Genomic DNA, 25047 nt, shown 5'->3' with positions numbered 1-25047 from the left:
ACACAGATTTGAACTCTTAGAGGAACCGAAATCCCTTCCTTAAAGCTATATGGTGACTGAGACAACGGTGATGGCCAACAGGCTACTGTGCGCTCAGAATGAATTTATGGCCATTAAACTGTGGTCAGGAAACTTACTGCATAGTGGGGATTCATCTGTCCCTTTGGGGCAGTCAAAGACGCCATCACACACTGCACTCAGATTCACACAGATGTTATGGTCAGGGCAATGCCACTGCCAACTGGGACAGTGAAAGGCCTGAGTGGGGCAGTCCTTCTCATCACTCATATCCCTGCAGTCATTGTCCCCATCACAGAGCCAATCTCTGCGGATGCAGTTTCCATTGTCACACAGGAAGTGAGAAGGAGGACAGGTCCTGGGGGGACAGCCATGGTGCTCATCAGATCCAGAGATGCAGTCTTGGTGCCCATCACACTCCCAGCTCTTCGGGATGCAGACACCATCTGCTTGGCACTGAAATTCATCTGGGTGGCACATCCCAGGAGGCCTAGTTGCTAAGAGAAATGCAAGGGGGAGACGGGCTTGTGAATGCAGTGAATTCATAATCCTTTTTATAGAATTCCTAGATTCAGAGGGAATGATTTTGGATCAATGGTAGGTTTATGATAATGACTATGACAAGTTAAAACAGCAAAGTCTCAAATGATACAGGGTTTTCAAACACTGTGGTAAAGAGAAATCTTTATGTGTCTGAGAAGTTCCTGAGTCAAAATAAAATTCTGTTTCCTATGTTTTTAATGTTCATTCAATTACAGGTTAAATAAAATTTGTCTGCCTCTTTATTAAATAATCACCAGTGCATTTCAATAGAGCTTAAACAGCCATTAATTTGTTACTCTGAATTCATTGTTTAGTATCATATATTTCGATGTTATTAATTTACCCTCAAGCAACCTATACCCAATGAAACCAGCACAAATCATGTAAACAAAAGGTGACAGTAAATCCTTACTTCTTTGTAAACTTTCCACTATTCATTGAGCAATCCTGGAGAGATAAAAGTTGCTTCCCTATCTCACAGGGGTAAACCCAAGCTTCCTCCCAGGGACCTTGTCAAGCAACAGCCAGTTGACAATTTAACAGCAATTGACAGTTTAACCACAAACCATCACAGAAGAATTTCATGTTTTCATGTTTTCAACATGAAACAGGAAATCAGTGATTAAGAATTTCTGGGTGCAGTACACATCTATAAAGTAATATACATTTTATTTAACTTTTCTTTTTTCTTTTTCTTTTTTAAATTTATTTGACAGAGATCATAAGTTGGCAGAGAGGCAGGCAGAGAGAGAGGGTAGGGAAGGAGGTTCCCTCTTGATCAGAGAGCCTGATGTGGGGCTCAATCCCAGGATGCTGAGATCATGACCTGAGCTGAAGGCAGAGGCTTTAACTTACTGAGCCACCCAGGCCCCCCTTAACTTTTCTTTGTATTCATAGATTTAAACACTTTTTTTCCTTACTGGGGAGAAAGAAATTAATAAAAATCTACTTTTTATGATCCAAAACATCATTATTCTAACAAACGATCATTTATTTACAGTATAAAATCTATTTAACACAAAAAGTGAGCAATAAGAGTTCCCGTCCACTATAGGTCTCCGGACCATGGAGATTATAGATCCATCAGATTTATATTTCATGAAGTTCTCCTTGAATCATAGGACCAGAAGGAATTTCTTTTCTGTGAACCTCAACTGAATTTTACTTGTACCATTTCTAAGGCCCTTGTAACTGTATACTTTGCTTCAGTTATCTCTTATATTACATAATTTCTCTTACCCTACTCTAAGGAACATCTCAGCAGATATTCAACAAATACTAGCTGAAATGAATTCATTTGAGTCAATATTAAATACCACTTCACACCATATCTATACCATAATTTGATCTCTCTACTGAGATTTCAAAGAAACCATTAAGACATCTTTATGTATAGGAAGCCCCCAAAACTTAAAACCCACTAATTTAGGATATCCTAGAAAAAATTAATAGTAAGAACAAAAATATCTAAAAAATATTTAACCTACTTAAGAACTATTAGAACATGCCCATTTATACAACCACTTGATTCACAAATTTTAAGTCATTATTTGGAAATACCTAGTCAACTTTACTGTGTGTTCAATACCATAATCCTTTGATAATAGTTTGTAATTCAGGCTGTCTTCCCTCCAAAGTTTATCCAAATTAGGGAAAACCTGCAGTAGTATCAATGCCAATAAAACTGAAACGTGCAGGGGTACCTCGGTGGTGCAGTTGGTTGATCTTGACTTCAGCTGAGGTCAAGATCTCAGGGTCCTGAAACCCAGCCCCCACTCTGGGCTCTGGCCTCAGCATGGAACCTACCTGAGAATCTTTCTTTACTTCTCCCTCTGCCCCTCCTCCTGCTAGCACCCTCCCTCTCTCCCCTGCCCTCTAAAATAAATAAAATCTTTTAAGAAAAATGATACATGCAGATAGATATATGGTACTTACGACAGTCTATCTCATCAGAGTGATCATCACAGTCAAAAACACCATCACAATGATATATGTTACTAATACATCGACCCTCACTGGCACATTTGAATTGAGAAGTAGTGCAATTAATTACTAAGAATGAGGGAAAAAAAAAAAAAAGCATTAGAAATTAGCTCAAGGAGAAAACCACTAAACACTGAGATTATTTTTAAACATCAAGAATAAAAATAAAGCAATCTACTTACCACAACCAGCTTCATCAGATCCATCAACGCAGTCCTTGTCCCCATCACAGACAAAAGATAGGTCAATACAGCGATGATCAGGACAATGAAACTGAGTAGGCATGCATGTCTCTGTAAGTTCTAATGTCATTCAAAAACAAAATCAAGTAACGGTTTATTTCTTGTTCAGTGCTTACTAGAGCCAAACTGCAAAACACTAAGGAGATACACAAGTCATCTCATTTGTATGTGTGTCCAAAATTCTTTCAAATTGGCCACATTGCCAAAGTCAGCCCAGAAAGAGCACGCAAAGCCAGGACAGTTTTTTAGAAAGAGGAATAAAAAGATGATAGGTCAGAGTTATAATCTGTGATTAAACTTTGAAAAACAGACGACACTTTCAGAGTGAGCATCATGAACTTGGACTGGACAACACCTCATGAGTATTACGGACAGAGTCTGTGGCTCCACAGCAATGCTAAGCAATGGAGCCCAACTAGGCATCACGGTTGGCAAGACCCACAGGCCTAGCAGCCACAGTATACAGACAGGTCACGACTGCATTTAATCCAAAGTCTAAGCAGAACAATTAATTCTAGAAACCAAGGTCTCACCATGTGGAAGAGACATAGCCTTTGAGTCAGATGTGCTTGCTGGCTGCCCCATCCTCATGAAGCCGTATTAAAGAGAGACTCACAGAATGTGAAAGCTAAAAGAGGTCTTAAAGTCCAAATGCTACAGAGGAAAGTGACTTGCCAAGTCATGCAGCCAAGTCATGCAACCAAGACTAGACGTTCCTCCAGGGAATTCCACCCTAAACCATGATTACAGACACAAAAACAGTAACCTAAAAGAAATCAGAACTATCAAGATGAAAAGCAGGCAGACAGCTCTAATGGAAATTTAAATTTCCCATGCCTCTGTATTTTATCCCCTTTTTGCCTCTATGAAATGAGAAGAAAAACCAGTAGCCAAATATCTGGATCATTTATATGATTTAGAAAAAAACAAATTTGCCTTAAATATGTGAAAAGTCAGTGGAGCAGTTCTTTCCCAGTTCGAGTCTGGATGTTAAGACATCAGACCCAGATCCCTGTTTTGCATCCACAGAACTCCAGGCTCAGGGGCAATCAAAAGTTTCTGGTGTCTTTGATCTTACAGCCAATTGATACGGGAACTGACAGATACAACAGACGTGACAACGACATCGTGAAAACTGTTGTGAGCCTTGGAGGAAAGTGCACAAGGCCTCCTGACTGTTGACATCTGTTCGCTAGGCTGACCCACCAACGGAAGTCCGTGCCGAACTTACCGCAGTTCTTCTCGTCAGATCCATCTGAGCAATCATTATCTGTGTCACAGAGCCAGCTCCTTGGGATACACAGGTGATTATCGCAGGTGAAGAAGGATGCAGGGCAGGAAACGGGTGCCTGGGAGGGGCAGTTCTCCTCGTCACTGCCGTCCACACAGTCGAACTGCTGGTCACACTTCCAGTGTGCGGGGATGCACTCTCCATTTCGACAGGTGAAGGCGGAAGGTGCGCAGGAATTATCTACAATGAAAATAAACTGGTCACCAAGATGTTTGTTTCTATGTCAGACGCCTTCTTAGCTTGGAAAGACCCAGTTCTTCTTTTTCAACGGGAGCAATATACCAAATGAGAAGAGGAGCTTGGCTAACGGAACTTAATTTAAAAAAAAAAAAGAGAGATAAAAGAGGGCGCCTGGGTGGCTCAGTGGGTTAAGCCTCTGCCTTTCGTTCAGTTCATGATCTCAGGGTCCTGGGATCGAGTCCCACATTGGGCTCTCTGCTCAGCGGGGAGTCAGCTTCCTCCTCTCTCTCTCTGCCTCCCTCTCTGCCTGCTTGTGATCTCTGTCAAATAAATAAATAAAATCTTAAAATATAAATAAATAAATCAATTAAGTAAAAATTCAAAAAGGGAAGAAATGTGCAAGTCCTTATCATCAGCCTCATCATCACTAGCGGACATTTCTTTAGCAATTATCATACACCAGGCATTTCTCTAAGTGCTTCGTATTTTTTTTCTCTCTTAATCTTCACATAAATACTGGGAAGTATGCAGAATTATCTGCATTTTAAAGATGAGGAAACTGAGGCTTTGGGAGACTTAGGACCCAGCCCCATATTCAATCTCTAGTTGGTGTGATCTGAGGCCCATCCCTTACTTCTAAGCTAGTTCCTCTAATCACAGTTTCTGAAGAAACCTTGAAAATGTGCCATCCAAGAAATGCAAATTCATAAAATATTCAGGCAAAAATGGGTACTTTCAGAGACAGGAAGTAACAAACAAAAGAGAGAAAATTTTAGAAATTTCAGATAAGTGCAAGTGCACACTTTTATTTTCAAATCTGACCCTCTTCTTTCTCTCCAAAAAAATCAGATTATTACCATTGATCTCACCTTGATAGAAATTTCTTAGATTTCAATTCTTTTTTACTTTTCTTTTTTTTACATTTTACATTTTAACGGGATGCTTTTGTTTTCTGCAATAGCATTCATTAGGCCCCAAAGGTTGTAGACTAGATTATAACTAAAGAAAAATATAAATGTTAAGACCACCATTTCAGCCCTATTTTACTCCAAAGTGGGGGAAAGGGAAAGTAGCACATAGATTTTTTTCAAATGCCATGATTCCAAGTACCTATTTTGAAATACTATCCTTTCAGATATATATGAAAGATTATAGCCTATTTATTTTGATATGACTTTTTGACGTGCTTGCCTTATGTCATGATGTACTGGTGATCCAACAGGCAAAGTCAGGGGGAAAAAACCATTAGTCAATATAGTCCAAATCAATGGCAGAAATCACTGGTAACATTATCTATTAATGATATTTATTACCTAGATTCCTAAGGCCTTGGACTACATATTAAAATGTGAAATTCCAGATGATTTTTTTCCCACAGAGACAACCCAACCTTTAAATAAAGGAGGGGGGTACCTCTCTGTATTCTGCTCATCACAGAAGTCTCTCCTGGGTGTAAGTTACTTACTGAATTTGCCGCACAGGTGCTCATCGCTGTTATCGTGACAGTCATCTACTCCATCACAGCGGTAGTGACTGGGCACACACCTGCCGTTGTTACAGGGAAAGGAAAAGGAGCCGCACTGCTCCATGGGCGGTTCATGGGATGGGTCTTCCTGGCATGTCAAGTGATTGGAAGTCAAACTCATTCCATACGGGCAACCACATACCCGCTGGAAATTTGGCACCGGGAAGCAGAAGTGGCTGCAGTCACCATTCGGATGTGTGGGTTGATTACAGTAGTTAGAACCTGAAAAAGCAATGCCAGGGGCGGGGGGGTGGGGCACGGATGGGACAACAGTGAGTTATGTACACTTCCACTGGGTGGATCACAGGTGTAGTCTATGAAGGAAAACAACTACGACTCAACACTACGAAGTGGCTTCTTTCTGGAAATCAACATGCCAAATATAACATTCAGTACAAACACAGAAAAGTCCTTAAAATATGTTTTCCCAGCAATACTTCTAGGGTTAACAGAGCTGAAAAGAAACTTTAAGTCTTACATTCTTTAACTATCTAGGTGACAGGAATGTGTAACAATCAGGAGCTATCCTACACTGCAAGTACTAAAGATAAAAGAAGCCACCATGTTAAATAAATACAATCAGGTGAAAAAAACGTGGCAATCTTACCAGTCTGAATGTTGGCATCGTATGATTTCACATGCATTATATTAGCGATGCCATTTCGGATAACCCTCATGTCTCCACCATCCGTTTTTCTGACACGAACAATAGCACCCAATCTCCAGTCAGTAAAAAACACATAGTCTAAGAAGAAACACCAGTGGTTAGTATTTTCATCACAGCTCCCTTATAAATCCTTTTGGGAAATACAACATGCTTGCAACACTTTTGCAAATGCAAGAAGATTTTCCAGTAAGTATCTGTAATGGGATTCTGTGATCGTTTTCCGTGACTTGTTACTTTCTAGGAATGACTCTTTACAAGGCAAAGATGATATATTTAATGATACCAGGTTTCCAGTTCAGGCAGGCATGCATGGAGTATGTGGACAGCATTTAATAGACATTAGGTTTAGATTTCCCTAAGTAAAAATAAAATTTTGGATTATTCAATAGAGCACTGAATGTGCCTCATATGACTGAGTTCTTATTCTAGCTAAAGCACTAGACTTCTGAGTGCTTACAAGCAAAATACTTAACTGTGCGAGGGTTTTTTTGTTTAGCTTTGTTTTGTTTTTGGTAAAATTAAGAAAACAGACTAAATCTCTAACCTCCCTTTCAGATCGACCATTCTATATATCTTATGTCTTCACTGAGGACACTAATTTTTTTTTTTTTACACTCAACTTTACTAGGAAGCTGTTGAAATGGTAAAATACAGATCTGGTACAAAAAGGAACTTTTGCTGTAGCTCTGGAGATCAGTAAAATGATTCACAGTAGTGTGCCTACCTCTACGGCTATAGTCCTTTTCCATGAAGTTCAAAATGTGAGAAAGAGGATTCATAAGACTCTAAACTTCAAAAATTTAGTCATATTCACTTTACACTAACTACTGAAGCAGGGAACGTATACATTTTTTAAAGAATCAGTGAATTTTTCTCTTTAAGGATACTTTTAAAATTCCCAGCTAACCAAAAAATGCCTAAAATGCCACAAATTTTATCATTAGACCAGTTTTCCTTATCTGTGGCCTAATCAATGGCTAATCAGTCACTGACTTACTAAATCTTATCTAGACTGAGTCCCACCACTCAAGAAGGTATCTTACTAAACTTAAATAGATAAGAAGTTCAATAAACCTTTCACTCCTGTGTGGTGCACAGTCAAGCAGATCTAGCCTTTCATTCAAAAGAATGATGATTTCTGTGATGTTATGCAATCAAAGAATTTTCCACAAAAAATTCACAATGAGGGCAGTGTTGAGAAACATTATTATTATTATTATTATTACTATTACTATTATTATTATTTGGGAAACAGTGTTTTTTTCATGAGTATACACCAAATTTTTTTTCATACTGATAAAGCAAAAAGGTATTGAAGCTGCATTTTTATTCAATCCCAAAGCATTTTATCAAGAGCAGAGAAAATTTAACATTGTTATAATGTTCCGGTGTAACAGCAAATGGCTGTCTGACATCATTAATGAAAAGGGAGTGAATAAATGGGAAGGCATAAAGAGGAAGGATGAGTATTTATAACTGACTCATCTCATCAAAAATCTTACTCTTTCAAGAGCATTTTTAAAATATTTTTAAATACCATGCCCTCCTCCATAGATAAATGGACAGCAGGATGGAACATGCAATATATTTACTAGTTATCATTCCACACTGTATGTGTGGGAGAAAGTCTTTGATTTACAGTCAGTGTCTAGTCTTTAAAAGCACCTGGCTGATTTTTCAGAGTAGGAAGTTTCAACCAGGGACACAACTAGCCCATGGGTTAAGGCCTCTGGTGGATCCCAAAATGGGATCTCTAACTGGACTAATGCTGGTTTTTTCAAACAGAACCATGGTAGATTTTAGTGTCCCCTCACCCTCCTGACCTGGCACTTTTGTGCAATGCACAAACTTTTCAATCATTCACAGAAACCTTATTTTCAAGACTCGACAAACCACCTGTTTCACAAGTGCCAAGCCACGTTCTTATTCCCAGCAACTCAACCCACAATACCATGCCTTCACTCAAGAGGGAAGGATACATCAGTGTGATCCCGATGGCTGTAGCTTCCCAGAATTCCATGTCCCCAACAATCTTTACTAGCAGCAGTCAATTGTTAGAAAGGTTGATGAAAAAACAAGTACATCTTGCTATTTTACACAAGCCATGTTCTAACATTTCTACGTAACAATTGTATCAGTTACTCAACATGTGTCTAAAAAGCTTCAGAGTCATTCAGTAACTATGCAGTTGGTAAATATGTGTAATGGTTTTTCCACAGCGAATCTGAGGACATTCATAGAGAAAACAACAAAACATTACAGGTTACCACAAACGCTCTTGTATTATTCCTGAAAATGATGAAAGCAGTAGTTTACTATTTCCTTGTGGGATATTTATGTAAAAGAGTACTCAGGGAGTTAAACTTTATAATACATGCAACCTACAAAATGCTATACCTACTTAGTTACCAATTATTATCTAAAAGCATCTATAAGAAAAATACACCTTAACAGTGAAATGTTTAGACAAAAAACCCCCAAATATTTAGTCTATACATAATAGCACCATTTTCATTTTTCATATTCTAAAGTAACCAACTTTTCTGGAAGTGTGAGACTGTCAAATGAGGATGAGTCCACTGTCAACAATTTGCAGAGTATAAAACAACACACTTTTATTGCTTCAAAGCATACCTTCAAAGACAGTAAGTCCAAATGGATGAGTCATCTGCTGTATATGGCCCAGGTTTCTTCTGTCTGAACCATCAAAGGTGCTGTGCTCAATTTTATCAAAAAAGGCATCTACCCAGTATAACCGTAAAGCACTAAAATGATAAAATACTTAGTTATCTGTCATCCAGAAACTAGTAATGCATCCTCTACACTGAGGGCATTCATAAATGGTATGTTCAGTTGAAACATTTATTAAGCAAAGTTTTTAAAAACTAAATTATACTCATTAAAAATCTAATAGTTGTATGCCCCCCTGACACAAGTACTTTCACAAAGTGCTTTTTAATTATCTTAGAAAACATAAAATGGGGGTGCCTGAGTGGCTCAGTTCATTAAGCATATGCCTTTGGCTTGGGTCATGATCCCAGGATCCGGGGATCGAGCCCCAGATGGGTCTCCCTGCTCAGTGTGGAGTCGGCTTCTCCCTTTCCCTCCGCTCCTCCCTCCTGCTCATGCACTCTTTCTCTCTCTCTAATAAATTAATAAAATCTTTAAAGAAAAAGAAAACTTAAGATGTTGTTATCTTCAAGTTAGGTATTTCATTTTTCTCCTGGTTAAGTCCACAAGTTAAGAAAACCATGTTTAAAAGGCTAAATATACTTCTTTCTTTGGTCTCTCCTATAAACTACTTTGGCATTTCATGTCTGTCAGCTTTTTTACCCTGATAGCTTTTGCTATATTCTAAGATCATTAATATCCTGAGAATTCTCTTATACTTCAAAATTCTCCCAGAGTACATACATGTGCAAATATGCATTTGTTGATTAATTGACACAAAAGATTGCCTATCCTCAAGATGTCCTCTATGAAAATTACACGACTTGAACTTCATCAAATCTCTATCTTATATCTAAAGGGATTTGGGTCTTGCCTCCTCTGTACTGACCTCTCAAAGGTCCTATTATTCTGCCTCCTCTATCAATTCCCTCAGAATATTCATGCAGTGCATTAGTTTTCATCCCAGGAGAAGTTGGCCAACTATGTTTGCATCCTTGTATCATTCTATAGCCTTCTCCCAGCACCAATCAATGATGTGAAAATATCTTGAGTGCAAGTAGTACCAGTTTCCTTACTACATTATATTGTTTAATAATTATGTCACAGTAAGTGGGAACTCAGTAATTTGGGATGATTCCTACTTACCCCCAATCAATGGCCAACCCATTGGGCCATCCAAGAGTAGTGTTTACTATCGGCAAAATGTTAGATCCATCGCTCCACGCTCTCATAATTTTAGCAGGACGGAACCAGTCAGTGAAGAATATGTACCTAAAAAAAGAGGTAATAAATCAAACATGTTAACACTGGGACAAACTACAGGACTTGGAGAGATTTAGCACAAACTCAGATTTTCCAGAGACTTGCTACAACTAATTTCATTTTCTGTATATGCTATTGGGCTTATACAGAAAAAATAAAATCTGCCTATTAAGCAGACTGAGTATACAACTGATCTAACTCTTGTTTTTTGGGTCTCTTAATTAAAAGTTTGGTTATCGACATATAACCAAAGTCACAAATACAAATGGCATTAAAATGGGCATCCAGAGGAGAGAACCACTGTGGTAAACCTAGGAGCTAAAACTATTGTCATCAAGTAGATTCTTTTATAAAAAGACATAATTCAGGTTACATTTTATGATTCTATTTTTTAAGTAATCCCTATACCCAACATGGGGCTCGAACCTATAACCCCAAGACTGAGTCACATGCTCCGCCAACTGAAGAGTGCACCCAAACCAACATAACTTTCATACAATCTCTACCCAAGGCATGTGTGTGTTATTCTGAGGAGTAACATAAAGAAAAATCTAGGAGAAAAAAAAACTTCTCTTTCATGTGAGCCTTAGAAATTAAAATTGATCTTTTCCAAAAGTAACTTTCTAAAATGTGACTTCATATTCTTTTAAATGGAAGAGTCAGTAGGAAAGGAATTTAACAGCTTTTCAAAACCAAATGCCAAAGATTTGGTTTAAGATAAATTCATTAGAAAATCAACTCTCTACACGGCAATACAATTTCTTATTAATAGTATCACCAATTTTTAAATGTTTCTTACATTATTTCACAGGGAGAAAATTTAAATACAAAATAAACATTCTAGAGGCAGCATACAGAGTTCTTAGACACAAAGGTTTTGTAGTCAAAGTAGGCCTGGAATCTGAATCCTAACTATGGCTTAACAGGCAGTCATCTACCCGGCTCACAAACCAGCTTTTGAATTAGACAAGATTATGTGAAGTGCTCACTATGCGCCCTCCATGAGTCAGGCTTTCGTGAATTCCTACACATTTTCTTTCTTTCTTTTTTTTTTTTTAAATTCCACTCAACTACAACTACCCAGCTGAGACCTGTTGAAAACAAACATATTAGCTATAAACCATATTTAAATTAGAAAGATTAGAACCTAGAAAGAATAGTATAAACTGTTTTTGTCTGACACTGCCAGTCATGGAATGGTTAAACATGAAATCAGTGTGTAGTCTGAAAGACTTTTTAGTCTGAAAACTACTGAATGATTAAGCAAGTTTTGCTACGCTTTATATCAATACATTAAAGCAGGGGAAGAATTTGAGCCTTTCCTGATAATTCCACTGTACATTCAATCCTTCTCTACTCAATCTGTATCACATTGTTGGTCCTCTTCAATTGTGGAAAAAAAAAAATCCAAATTTTAGTGAAGACTGGGAAAGCTGAAACTAAGGAGAAAGTGTTTTCAAAGAGATAAAGTGATTACGTAAGCTTATGCTAAAGGGATAAAATTGAAGGTGATTTCAATTTATATAGTTCTATCCTACATTTGCTAAACTTGCCAAAAAACTGTGGCACCACTTTTCCGTAACTTTAAAAGACATACCGTTCCAAGATCTTCAGGGAACATGAACACACTTACCCAGCGAGAGGATGAACTACAATTGATCGTGGGTTATTTAAATTCTGGATGATTGCACGTCTCGATTTATCAGCTAGCCTCATGACACTGATACTCCTGTAAGAAGGGTCTGTCCAATAGAGATTCTTTGAAATCCAGTCAAAACTCAAACTTTCAACACTTTCCACCCTGTTGGCAGTGAGAATCTCTCTTCCTGTAAATTGAAATATGGACAGAGTTTAAGCATATTCTATGACATACATTTTCCTGCTACTGCATATTTAAATAGTGTCAGAGTTACAGTATATTTCAGTAACCTATATGGAATTCCTTTAAAAAAAAAAAAAAAAACCTAAACTGCTGAGCAAAAACATGAGATAGAATCTATCTCATTCTCAACCTAGAATCTATCCATTCCCCGAAGTTTGGATCTCAAAGAACAGAAATGATTCTGATAAACAGAACCAGAAATGATATGCCCTACATTTACTCCCCTGGTCAACCTTCTAGAAAAAAAATTTAAAAATTCTCATTGCAGAACATCTGAAGAGAAGATACCTGAGTTCACATACTCACAAACACCACCCACAGACAGCTCTGATAAGCTGACACCGACAGGTACGACTGGGGGAGGGAGGGATCTTTGAGGTGGGATGGCCCAACCTTCTCATCAACGGCATTTCAAAAACTCTAAGTTGCCACGTTTTGAAAAGACCAGTGAAGATACCAAAAGAAAACCAGAACTGGGTTTGGGAGAAAAAAGACCACTTTCCTCTTTGTGAAACTTTTCTGTCTTATCCTTTCTTTTTCCTATTTTTGCTAAAGAAAATCTAAGTCACAGTACAAGACAACTCTTTTTTTGATGTAGGACAACCAATGTTACTGCCTTTTCCATTCATCTACTTAGTGAATTATAAAAAGAAAAGTCCTCTCGGTGCTAGACACCGTAACTAGATACTTAGGAAACATAGTATTGCTAACAGTATTATAATAGCTTTCACTGAACACTAATTATGAGCCAGGAAGTGGTCCAAGAATTTTACATGGGTTCATCCACCTTTACATTAGTTCAGTCAAGGTATTACTAGTATCTCTATTTTGCAGATGAGGAAACTGAGTCCTAGAAAAGTGAAGCAGCCTGAAAGAAGTGTGGACACTGCCTTCAAGGGATTTATAAATGAAGTGGGACAGAGCCAGGGGGCAAAAATCAAAGAGTAATGGGTGTTATGACAGAGGTATGCACAGAATGATATGAAACACAGACTCCAAATGAAGCGTATGGCAATGTAGAGATGAGGAAAACTTTCCCAAAGAAGTGTTGAATTGGATACTATAGGAAAGCGAAAGCTTGGAGGTGAGAGGGAGACAGACTGAGAACTCCACGTTTCAAAGTTAACACGTTAATGACATAGGCTAAAAGAAAGGGAAAAGTCTAGATAACCACCAGATCCTGGGAGGAATGGAAGAATAAGAGGGGAAGGGAGAGTGGCCATGCTCTATGCTAAGGCAGGACGTCTGTGAGAAACTGGGTCCAGGTGTCCACTTAGACCTCTTGGTTTTGAGGTGGTTGTGGGATATATGGAGAGATATCCAAGGCAGTTGGCATTATACGGCTGAACCTTAGAGAGCTCAGAAAGAGATTTATATCATCAACTGAAAGAGCCTTCTTGATCTTTCCTTCATTCCCCAGGTTAGGAGGAAAATCTATCATAAGTCTCCCCACACTGATTGATAAATCATTACATAAACAGTAATCAAAGACACGGAAGGTGCAAAGTCATGCAGAAGATGAAGAAGAAGAGAACCAATGCTAAACACCAGAGAATACAGTTGTTTAGGAAACAGGAAAAGAAGGAAAGACGTGTAAAGAGCACCAGAAAAAAAATGGCCAAGAAAGAGAAGAAAACAAGACTGGAGGTGACCAAGATGAGAAGGGTTTCAAGTGACATAGTTGGCAGATTGAGATGGCATGAGAAATAAGTGGCAAGTACAAATGTGGAAGTGAGAACAGGAACATGTAAACCAACAGTGGAGAGAGCAGTAACTAGAGAGACACAGGAACTGGCAAGTGGGTTAAATTTTTAGGATGAGAGATTTGAGCATATCTGAGTTCCTGAGCTTCATTCAACTGATCTTGACTTTAACTGATTTCTGACAACTCATTTTCTACACGTTTTCACCAACAATTATTCCTCTCCCTGGAAAAGAGCAATGCAATACCTCCCTCACCAAAGCATAGAAAGTTTAACCATTGACTACAGAATATTTTAAAAGGTAACTTGCTCAACATGTAGACTGGAAACTGACAAAAAGCATGATGAGCATTCCAGTTTGACAAAGCAGAAGGGAGCTAAGCTGTGAGACACCGGTAGGAGACTGAGCTTAGATGGGGCTGTGAGACCCAACACTGACTTTTGGTGAGAACTAAGATTGCCTGCAGTCTTCCAACCACAGAGGAACTAACTCTGGTCCCCAGAGAAGATGCACTCTGGTTCAAAGTAGAAGACTGACCACATACATTTTCTCCTCTTCCTTTCAAACTCTTTTTTTTTTTTTTTAAGATTTTATTTATTTGACAGAGAGAGAGAGAGATCACAAATAGGCGGAGAGGTAGTCAGAGAGGCAGGCAGAGAAAAAATGGGGGAAGCAGGCTCCCTGCCGAGCAGAAACCCCAGGCTCAATCTTAGGACCCTGAGACCATGACCTGAGCCGAAGGCAGAGGCTTAACCCACTGAGCCACCCAGGTGCCCCTTCCTTCCAAACTCTTAAGATGATAATACAGGGACAACTGGTAAGAGATTTCCATGGTTTAGAAGACAAAGTGATTAGAGGGATAGTAATTAAGTTGGGGGAGAAAGCTGCAAACTCAGTGCCAGCAGAGGGAAGACCCCCCCCACACACACACACACATGCAGAAGCCTCAGCAAATGGGCTCTCAGAGGTATTAGGAGAATAGGAGGGGTGAGGAACTGAGGGGCTTATTTAGAAGTTGGTATCCAGAGCAATTACACCACCAGATCCCTCTCAGAGCCTAAACTTCTATGCCACTCCCTTCCACCTACCTCTCTGACCAGATCAGACATCTTCTCTGGAGGAACTGATGCAGAGATGCTGTGGGCTCAAGGATACTACAGTGCACAAGGGAATGCTGGGATGGAACAGAACTGAATACCGGAGGATTGTGTGACTCATAAACTGAAGGGTCCTCAGCTCCCTGTCCTCTGTACTTCTCTAGAACATAAGACTGCAAGCTACCCTCACCACCTCTTACTCCCCACACCAAGGAGAATGGAGACATCTACTAATGACAAATGACTATCTCCAGAAAAAGATTCATTAACATCATTTACTAATATCAATGTTTGGAAGCTCCCCAACAGAAAGGCTGCCTCATCACAGGAAGTTCACCAACTAATGAGACTCATACATACAGACAGACCTTCTGGTAGCTTTTATAGACGTGCCCTTATTAAGCAATAAGATATTAAACAAGAATCACAGAAATTTGAAGAAAGCTTCCACCATGGGGAAAAAAAAGTTGAAATTAAAAAAGAAGACGGAGGGGCACCTGGGTGGCTCAGATGGTTAAAGTGCCTGCCTTTGGCTCAAGTCAAGATCTCTAGGTCCTGGGATCAAGCCCCACTGCTAGGCTCCCAGCTCAATAGTGAGGCTCCTTCTCCCTCTCCCTCTGCCTCTTCCCCTGCTTATGCACTCTCTCTCTCTCTCTTTTTCTAAAATGAATAAATAAAGTCTTCAAAAAGGAACTTAAATAAAAAGGAAACAGAGGAAGATGAATTTTTTAAATTCCAGTATAGTTAACATACACTGCTGTATTTGTTTCACACGTACAATATAGTGATGCAACAATTCTGTATATTACTCAGCGCTCAACTAGATAAGTGCACTCTTATCTGGTTACCCTTCCCTTATTTCATGCATCCCTCCATCCATCCCCTCTCTGGTAATCATCAATTTGTTCTCTATAGTTAAGAGTCTATTTTTTACTTTGTCTCTTTCTTTTTTCCTTTTTCATCTGCTTCTTAAATACCACATATGAATGAATCATATGGTATTTATCTTCCTCTGACTGGCTTATTTCACCCAACAGTATACTCTCTAGCTCTATCCATGTTGTTGCAAATCACACAATGTCATTCTTTTTATGGCTGAATATCATTCCTCTGTGTGTGTGCTTGTGTGTGCTTGTGTGTGTGTGTGTGTGTGTGTGTGTGTGTGTGTGACATCTTCTTTATCCATTAATCTACTGATGGACACGGCCATTTCCATAATTGGGCTATTATAAATAAGGCTGCAACAATAGAGGTACATGTATCTTCTCAAATTAGTCTCTTCATCCTTTTTTTTTTTTAAGATTTTTTTATTTGAGAGAAAAAAGAGTGAGAGAGAGCATGAGAGGGGAGAAGGTCAGAGGGAGAAACAAGACTGCCTGAAGAGCTGGGAGCCTGATGCAGGACTTGATCCTGAGACTCCTGGATCAAGGCTTAACCAACTGAGCCACACAGGCACCCATGTTTTCATCTTCTTTAGACAAATATCAGTTATAGAATTACTTTGAAAGAAACTTTGAAAGAAACTTCATACTGTTTTCCATAGTGGCTGCACCAATTGACATTCCTACCAATAATTCAGAGTTCCCTTTTCTCCACATCTTCATGAACACTTGTTATTTCTTGTCTTTTCAACATTAGTCGTTCTGACTGGTTTCGGGTGCTATCTCATTATAGTTTTGATTTGCATTTACCTAAATGATTATTGATGCTGAGCATCTTTTCATGTATCTGTAGGTCATTTTGATGTTCCATTTGAGAAACTGTCTATTTGGTTCTTCTGTCCACTTTCTAATTAGATTTTTGTTGTTGTTGTTTTTATTGAGCGAGACTGAGTTCTTTATGTATTTTAGATACTGACCCCCTTATATAATATATAGCATGCAAATATCTTCTCCCATCCCGTAGGTGGTCATTTCGTTGTTTTTAATGTGCAGGAGCTTTTAAGTTTGAGGTAGTCTCATTTGTTCATCGTTGCTGTTATTGTTATTTGTGCTTGACATCACACACAAAAAATTACTGCAAAGACCAGAACTGATCAACTCCTTCCCTACATTTTCTTCTAGGAGTTTTACGGTATCAGGTATCAGTCTTTTAAGTTTTTTATCTATTTTGGTTAATTTTTTGTGACTTATGTGGGCCTTTGGAAATAGGGGTCCAATTTCATTTTATTACTTGTGTTTCTCCAGTCTTCCCAGCACGATTTGTTGAAGAAACTTTTCCCATTGGTTAGTCTTGAATCTCCTTTCAAATATTAGTTGACTATATATGCTAGGGTCTACTTCTGGACTATTTTGTCCCACTGTTCTATGATGTGTCTATTTTTGTGCCCATACCATACTGTTTTTATTACAGTAGCTATGTATGGCTTTATAGTATAGTTTGAAAAATGGAAGTGTGATATGTCTCACCTTGTTCTGTTTCCTCAGGATTGGTTTTGCTATTCAGGCTATTTAATAGTTCCATACAAATTTTAGGACTGTTTCTTCTATTTCCATGAGGAATGCCTTTGGTAATTTGATGGGAACTGTATTGAATTGTAGATGACTTTGGGTAGTAGGACCTTTTTAACAATATTAATTCTTCCAGTCCATGAACCTGGATGTTTTTCCATTTATTTCTGTCTTCTTTAATTTCTTTTACCTAAGTTCTGTGGTTTTCATTGTGCAGATCTTCCACATCATTGGTTAAATTTATTTCTAAGTATTTTACTATTTTTGATGCTACTGTGAATGGAATTTTTTCTTTACGTCTTTTTTGGATGCTTCATCATTAGTGTAAAAGAATGCAAATGATTTCAGTACATTGATTGTGTTCTGCCACTTTGTGGAAATAATTCATTAATTTCAACAGTTCTTGACTGATCCTTTGGGATTTTCTATATATATACAGGATCATATCATTAGCAAATACCTACATTTTTATTTCTCTCTTTCTGATCTGGATGCCTTTTACTTCTTTATCTTGCTTAACTGCTCTAGCTAGGACCTCCAGTACTATATGGTACAGGAGTGGTGACAGAGATGCATCCTTGCCTTGCTCTTCATCCTAGGTGAAATGCCTTCAATTTCTCTCCATTAAGTATAATGTTAGCTATGTCTATACAGTACATGGCCTTTATTATATTGAGGTATTTTTCTTTTATAGCCACTCTGTTAAGAGTTTTTATTATGAAAGTATGCTTTATTTTGTCAAATGCTTTTTCTCCATCTATTGAGATGACCATGTGATTTTCTTTCATTTTACTGGTGTAACATATTACATTTCTTGATTTGCATATATTATACCATCCTTATATCCCAGGGATAAATCACACTTGGTCACAGTGTATAATCCTTTTAATATGTTCTTGAATTCTGTTTGCAATATTCTGTTGAGAATTCTTACATCAATATCTATCAGAGGTATTGGTCTATGGTTTCCTTTTCTTATTGTATCCCAATCTGGTTTTGGTATCAAAGTAATGCTGGCTTCATAAAATAACTATGAAAGTATTCCCCCTTCCTAAATATTTTAGAAGAGTTTTAAAAGAATCATACTAACTCTTCTTTCAATGTTTGGTAGAATTCTCCAGTAAGTTAAAAAATCAAAATACTGAGTTATGCCATCATTCAATAAGGTATCAGGCAGTAAAGAGTGATTTTCCATAATTATCTGTGATGATCATAAAGATATTAACAGAATCCCAATCAACTGAAAATTTATAGTAAATCTGTATTCCCATATAAACATGGGGTTTTTTTATTATTGTAATATCAAGCACCTAGTCTAGTCAACTAACCCATTACTGACTTTCATACACTTGACTCTTTTATGTAATGTCAGCTTCTTTGATGTTATTATTTCTCATTGTTAAAAATACACTCTTAAAGGAAGTATTTGTTTTAACTGAAGTCATGGGAAAAGCAATGGATTTTTTCTGAACTGAAAGTATTTAGCAAGCTACATAAGTTCTTAGTACTCTTATTTAAAAATGCACAAACCATGCAAAAAAAATTTTAATGTATTCTTACCTGTGCCATTGATATTCTGTTTAAAAATCATGTCTTTTGATGTATCTGAAAAGAAGAGAGTGTTCTCCTGGGCATCAAAATCAATCCCAACAAAGAAAGAAGGATTTCCTGTAACTGGAAATATGACATCTTCCTGGGTAGACAGGTTGAATGGGATGCCACGAACAGCCACTTCCGACGAAAAGATCAAGAATTGCTTAACAGCTGTAGGAAGAAGAACACAACGCAATTGGCCATAGCCTGATTCTTGTCCTCCCTCAATTCCAGAGAAATTATTTATATATCCATAAAGCAAATTTTGTAATTCTGAAAACAACATGAAAAACTAATCTGTCAAAAATAATGTGGGCAATCATGGGGAGAGGGAAGAAAAGATAAGCAGCTATGAAGGTGATACAACGATTATAATCTTACTTCTTCTTGAGAAATTTATCCTTAAAATTTATTTATATAAAACATGGTCCCTGTGATCCATTTTATTATTAAATGAACTACAGAGTAATTTCATCAAAATTCGACTGGGGTTAACTTTTTTATAGAGATCTACATCACGACTCCTACTGTAGTTTTTAAGGTATTAAGACTCGAGAAAGAGCAACCAGCTAAGTTATTTAAAAATAGGTAAAGGAGGAAAGATGGGAGGAGAAAGGAAAAACAGATGAAACAGGAGAAAAGGAGTGACTTTAAAAATCAAAGAAGGAGATAGTAAGAGTATGTCAGGAAATCAAAAAGAGAGAGATGGGGCGCCTGGGTGGCTCAGTGGGTTGGGTCGCTGCCTTCAGCTTGGGTCATGATCCCAGGGTCCTGGGATCGAGCCCCGCATCGGGCTCTCTGCTCAGCCGCGAGCCTGCTTCCTCCTCTCTCTCTCTGCCTGCTTGTGATCTCTCTCTGTCGAATAAATAAATAAAATCTTTAAAAAAAAAAAAAGAGAGAGAGAGAGAGAGATGAAGGAGGTGTACCCAAGACAAAGATAAAAACTGCAGAAAGTTAAAAGTAAAATTATTAGACAATGTGGTGTCCATATAGTAGCCAGAGACAGTGTTTTTTACATGAATCTAGAATCACCCACAAAGTGAACAAAGTAGTTTCAGTTAGAATTAGAGAACTTACATTACCAAGCCCAAAGCAGTACCATCTGGGGAGCAAGAAGTTTTCAAAGGCATTAAAAAGGAGAGTTTTCAAAGGGAAGAAAAGAAAACCAAATATTGCAGGAGTGTACACTTCGTCATCAGCAGAGGCACGGCAACAGCCCACTCCCGAGCAGATGTGTAGGCAACCCAAGAGGAGGACAAGAAGTGCGTGAGGGAATAACTGAATCCTGGAGACAGAGGCAGATATAAAAAGAGAAAATCTGAGCTGAAAAGTGAAAAACTGGATGAGGAAATGGGCCACCCCAACAGTAAGTTCAAACTTTGCACACAGCAGTAAAGCCAAGCGGGATGGAGGTGCAACCACGTCCCAGGAGGGGCAGAAGCAGTTGACTAGGAGAGGGTAACAGAAGGAACGGGAAGTACTTCCCAATAAAGGGAAGGCTAACGTCTAAAGCGGAAAAGGTATACGTAGCAGAGAAAACTCAAAATTAAATTGTATGGAATTTCAAAAGCATAATTTTGAAAGGAGACAAATATTTCCGGAAGGAGAAAAGGGGAAAGGGGGTCCCAAGGAAATCCTAAATGTGCAATTAAAGGAAAGGCCCAAAGAACAGAAATTTACATCTTCAAACCCTGTGTGTCAAGGGAATGGTGCCCCCACAGAGGAAGACGCTTTCAGCTACCAAATGGTTATTCACCATGAAGGAGTAGGACAGGAAGGCGACCCAGTCCAAAAGCTGCACATACCACTCTGCTGCCTACCAGAGACACAGCCTCGAAGGATTTCTTACCAACGCAGTGGCGGTTATTCACATCCAGGCTGAAGCCGAGGTTGCACCTGCAGCGGTAACCCAAACCGTCATTATCTGTTCTGTGACTGAGGACACAGATGTGTTCACAGCCGCCATTGTTATCTCTGCATGGATTGCTAGCTAGAGGAAAAAATACACAGGGTTAAATCTCAATTAGAAATGTTATGATTACCCAAGATACTTGAAACCACTTTGAGCCAGGTACATGAAACAAAATAATGGAACTCTAACGCTCCTGCTGGCTGCTGCTATAAACACCCCATTTAAGCTCTCCCATCTACCCTCAAACTGGTCGTGGCAACACACAGGATTCCCACAGCTGTGTAACTCTGGGAGTTCTTCTCCCCACGGTAATCACATCTGCTAGCCTCAGTGGTTAAAAACAACTGCCTCCCCCAAAAAACCTTGAGTGTTATTTGGACATTCATGAGATAGAGTAAGTAGCTGTAACTCACTGGATGCGTGCTTTTTAAGTAAAGCAACTTACAACCAATGACTCTAAGAGCAAAGTATTATTATCCCAACTTTATAAAAGAGGAAACCAAAGTTTCAGAAGGTAACACAACTTGTCCAATATTATTCAGCAGCTAAACCAGAACTCAAATCCAGATCTAAATCCAAAACCCTACAAGCCTGCAATATAAACCAGTTTATACTTCTAAAACACATTCTCAAAGCGGGACTCAAAAAGCTCATTGTACACAAAGCCTGTCTCAGCCAACAAAGTCTTATCTGCTTTGAAAACTGTCTTCTTAGCCCTTGACTTATTCTTTAAAATTGTCTCTTTACAAAATAATAATAACAACAACAGTAATAAATGAAAACAAAACAAGTCTCTTTACCTTCTCAGGTGGACTGATTTGGGGAAACAACAAACAAATAATTTGGATGATAAAATTGGGTAGTATTTTTGGTCAAGGGCAAACAGGAATTAGTAGCTCATGAACTGATTAATCCAAATAGAGACTACCAAAACGTTTTCAGGTGTAGTATGGATTTTCAGCTGAAGAACACTTTATCTCAGGATGACTACACTGAAATGAGTATTGTTCAGTGTATCAGTTCTAGTGGTTGGTTTCTGTTTAAAAATATATATATACCAACCTAATTAATTTATGGTCTTTCTCCATTCTAAAGTAAGACCCCACCACTCAATATGGGAGTTTTAAAGTAAAATCCGCCTTTCCCTGAATTACTCTTTAATGATACTGAACTTTCTATCCATACAGTTTATATTTCTTTTGTTTGTTTGTTTTGATGCATGAGCAAATACAGAAAAGAGTTCTATACAGTTGCAATAGTCCTGTCAATTTAAAACCTTGAAACACAAACAGGACTTGCTATAAAATAATAGAAGACTAAATGGTGTCTAAATCAAAGTATTTCTTTACTTTGATAAGTCACCAACCTATGAGACGTCAAACACCGACGGCTATGACAGTCCCGATGCAAGTGAAGTAACAGGTTTCATACATATTCAACAGAGAAGAAGAGGAAGAAATTGGCTCTGACACTACCTTAAATACTTAGGCATGTTAGTTTCTTCTTCTAGGCCTCAGTTTCCTTAACCTAAATATTAACCGATTGAATACAAGATTTCTCCCAGTAAAATGAAGGTATAATATATTTTGGTTCGGTTCATGTGCTATCCATCCCCAGCAGTTAGACAGAACCTGGCATATTGCAGGTGCCAATAAATGTATGTAAAATACATCTCTAAGTTTCCTGTAGATTTGGCATTGTAACTCTGAAATACATCAATTTTTTTCAGAAGGCCCCATGATCTATGCAGCCAATTTCACAGAGGTTAACACTCTAGATAACCCATCATGTATTTGAAAATGCCACCCAGATCTCATGAGATCACTCATCATTAACATCCACAGCACTGAGAAAACCTTTCTACCAAGGTCAGTACTAAGCAGGGTTTCCATTGTCCTGGGTATACCATACCGTAGGGCTGTCTGAAGGAATGGTAAACAGTCACTCCAAAGGGCCTCAGAAAAGTCTTGTGGTACTCTTGTGGACTGGTCTCTGTGAACTTGTTTGCCTTCATTACAGCCATCTTTGTCCAATCAGTATAGAATATATGACCTTCAAACAAACTTATTCCGAAGGCATGAGGAACGAGTGAGCCTCCTTGGACTACTGTCTTCCTGTTACAAAAGATGTGTATCACAAACATTTTGTTTTCCTTCATTCTGATTAAAGGTGGAATTAATTCAAGTAAATGCCTAAAAGGCTAAGTAATTTATTGTTACAAGGATATACAGAAAAATACATTTTAAGATGTGGGTATATTTCGACCTCCATTTGATAGAAAGATTTTCATGTGGTCTCTTGGGAAAAGCCCTTGAAAATAAAATTCAGTCCCAGTCCTAGTTTGTTCCAGATTTTTTTGAAAAATGACTGTTCTTTACATGCTTCTCATTCTAGTAAGGTTACCCCACCAAAAGAAAAAGAAAGAAAGAAAGAAAGAAAGAAAGAAAGAAAGAAAGAAAGAAAGAAAGAAAGAGCGAGCAATGGCTAAGCTGTGAAATATCATTTTGTAATCCACAGATGAAAGAGGGTAACAAGGGAATGTAAATGTCGTAGCAGGTAACTTCAACATATCTCACACACTGTACCATTAACCATTTCTTAGCATCAAGGAAGCAGGAGAGTGAGCAGAAGAGTTGAACCCAGAGCAAACACACAGACCTATTCCTGATGTCACTTTGGGAAACTGAAAAATACTGCTACCACTGCTCCCCTGTGCTTGGTAAAACCGTCCACGCATCCTACTTCCAGTGGAGGTACGGGTGAACAATGCTGCTTTGGCAGAAGAAAACTCTTTTTTCCTCTTTGCAAAAACAAAGACCCTAAAGAAAAATCTGAACACCTCTGAAAACTAAAAAGCACAACAGGCCTCTAAGAACAGAACTGAAGATACTAAGGCTGGGAAACACATCAAAAACATGGGGAGTGGGGGGGAGAAACCTAAGTTAGCCCACACTTTAAAACACTTAATAATGACATGGTACATTAAGATTAGAGAATGGTTTCTCCTTTTCAGTTAGCAAATTCCAGAACCCTGAATGCCACCTGCTGGCAAAGCCAATAGTCAGTGACTTTATGATTTCAGCTGTACTCATGAGCTTTAATAGCTCTTTGATGTTTCTTCACACCAGCAAAGCGCTCAAATATTTCTAAAATTCCGTTGACTGTTAGGTTTCTATGTTTTACTTTAACCTTAGAATAAGAACATTTATACTATCTAAAATAATGTAAAATATCTGTGGAAGAGAAAAAAAATTAGGAAATTTCTCATTGTTTTTGTATGACTTATTGGGTTGGTATTTTCTCAATAAATTTTTTCACAGTCTCATTCAGGGAACCAGTTTGAATGATGAGAAGTGGTAGTCTTAATACCCAATTACTTCATTTAACCAAGTAGAAATTGTTCTAAGAATATGAAATCCAGTGGCAGGCTGTGATACCATCCTTACAAAATAGAGCCACCCAGGTACTCCTCTCTTTGAAACTGTAAATACGTAAAGACCGATTAATTCCCACCAGCTAATGTTAAATAAATAATAAAACTTATTGGGGCAGCTGGGTGGCTCAGTGGGTTAAACTTCTGTCTTTAGCTCAGGTCATGGTCTCAGGGCCCTGGGATCAAGCCCCACATTGGGCTCTCTGCTCGGCGGGGAGCCTGCTTCCACCTCTCTCTGCCTGACTCTCTGCCTACTTGTAATCTCTGTCTGCCAAATAAACATATAAAGTCTTTTAAAAATAATAATAATAATAATAAAACATTTATTCACTGGGAGAAAATTAGTAAGCTAAAAGATAAAGTGATCTTTGGAGATAAACCATAAGGGACCCAGAGAAATAAATGGACTCAGGAGTTAATGAAAAGAACGTGCTTTATCTGGGAGTTGGGGAGAAGTTGGGGAGGAGAAATCAAAGAACAAATGCTCTAGGTAATATTTAATGAATGCTATTATGGACCTGAAGAAAGTTAACAACAACCCCCCTAAAAAATGTCACTTAACACAAATGTCAACACGGAAGTCATTCAAGATGT

At 38.2% G+C, this 25047-nt stretch overlaps 1 protein-coding gene across 1 annotated transcript in view; it reads right to left on the bottom strand.

Annotated features, from left to right (window-relative positions):
- Window positions 1-25047, bottom strand: part of LRP2 (LDL receptor related protein 2) — a 200754-nt gene that overhangs the window by 98006 nt on the left and 77701 nt on the right. The window contains exons 14-25 of the mRNA XM_059167105.1: window positions 22932-23134; window positions 20958-21098; window positions 19076-19279; window positions 12016-12208; window positions 10266-10391; window positions 9084-9214; window positions 6390-6527; window positions 5723-6004; window positions 4018-4257; window positions 2727-2846; window positions 2497-2613; window positions 138-515 (exon numbers count right to left, since the gene is read on the bottom strand). Coding sequence (XP_059023088.1) covers window positions 138-515; window positions 2497-2613; window positions 2727-2846; window positions 4018-4257; window positions 5723-6004; window positions 6390-6527; window positions 9084-9214; window positions 10266-10391; window positions 12016-12208; window positions 19076-19279; window positions 20958-21098; window positions 22932-23134 — 2273 coding nt within the window. The remainder of the gene's footprint in view (window positions 1-137; window positions 516-2496; window positions 2614-2726; window positions 2847-4017; window positions 4258-5722; window positions 6005-6389; window positions 6528-9083; window positions 9215-10265; window positions 10392-12015; window positions 12209-19075; window positions 19280-20957; window positions 21099-22931; window positions 23135-25047) is intronic.

The sequence above is a fragment of the Mustela lutreola genome, chromosome 3 (genome assembly GCF_030435805.1).
Source record: "Mustela lutreola isolate mMusLut2 chromosome 3, mMusLut2.pri, whole genome shotgun sequence".
Classification (NCBI taxonomy): domain Eukaryota; kingdom Metazoa; phylum Chordata; class Mammalia; order Carnivora; family Mustelidae; genus Mustela; species Mustela lutreola.
This window is presented reverse-complemented; position numbering and strand designations above follow the sequence as displayed.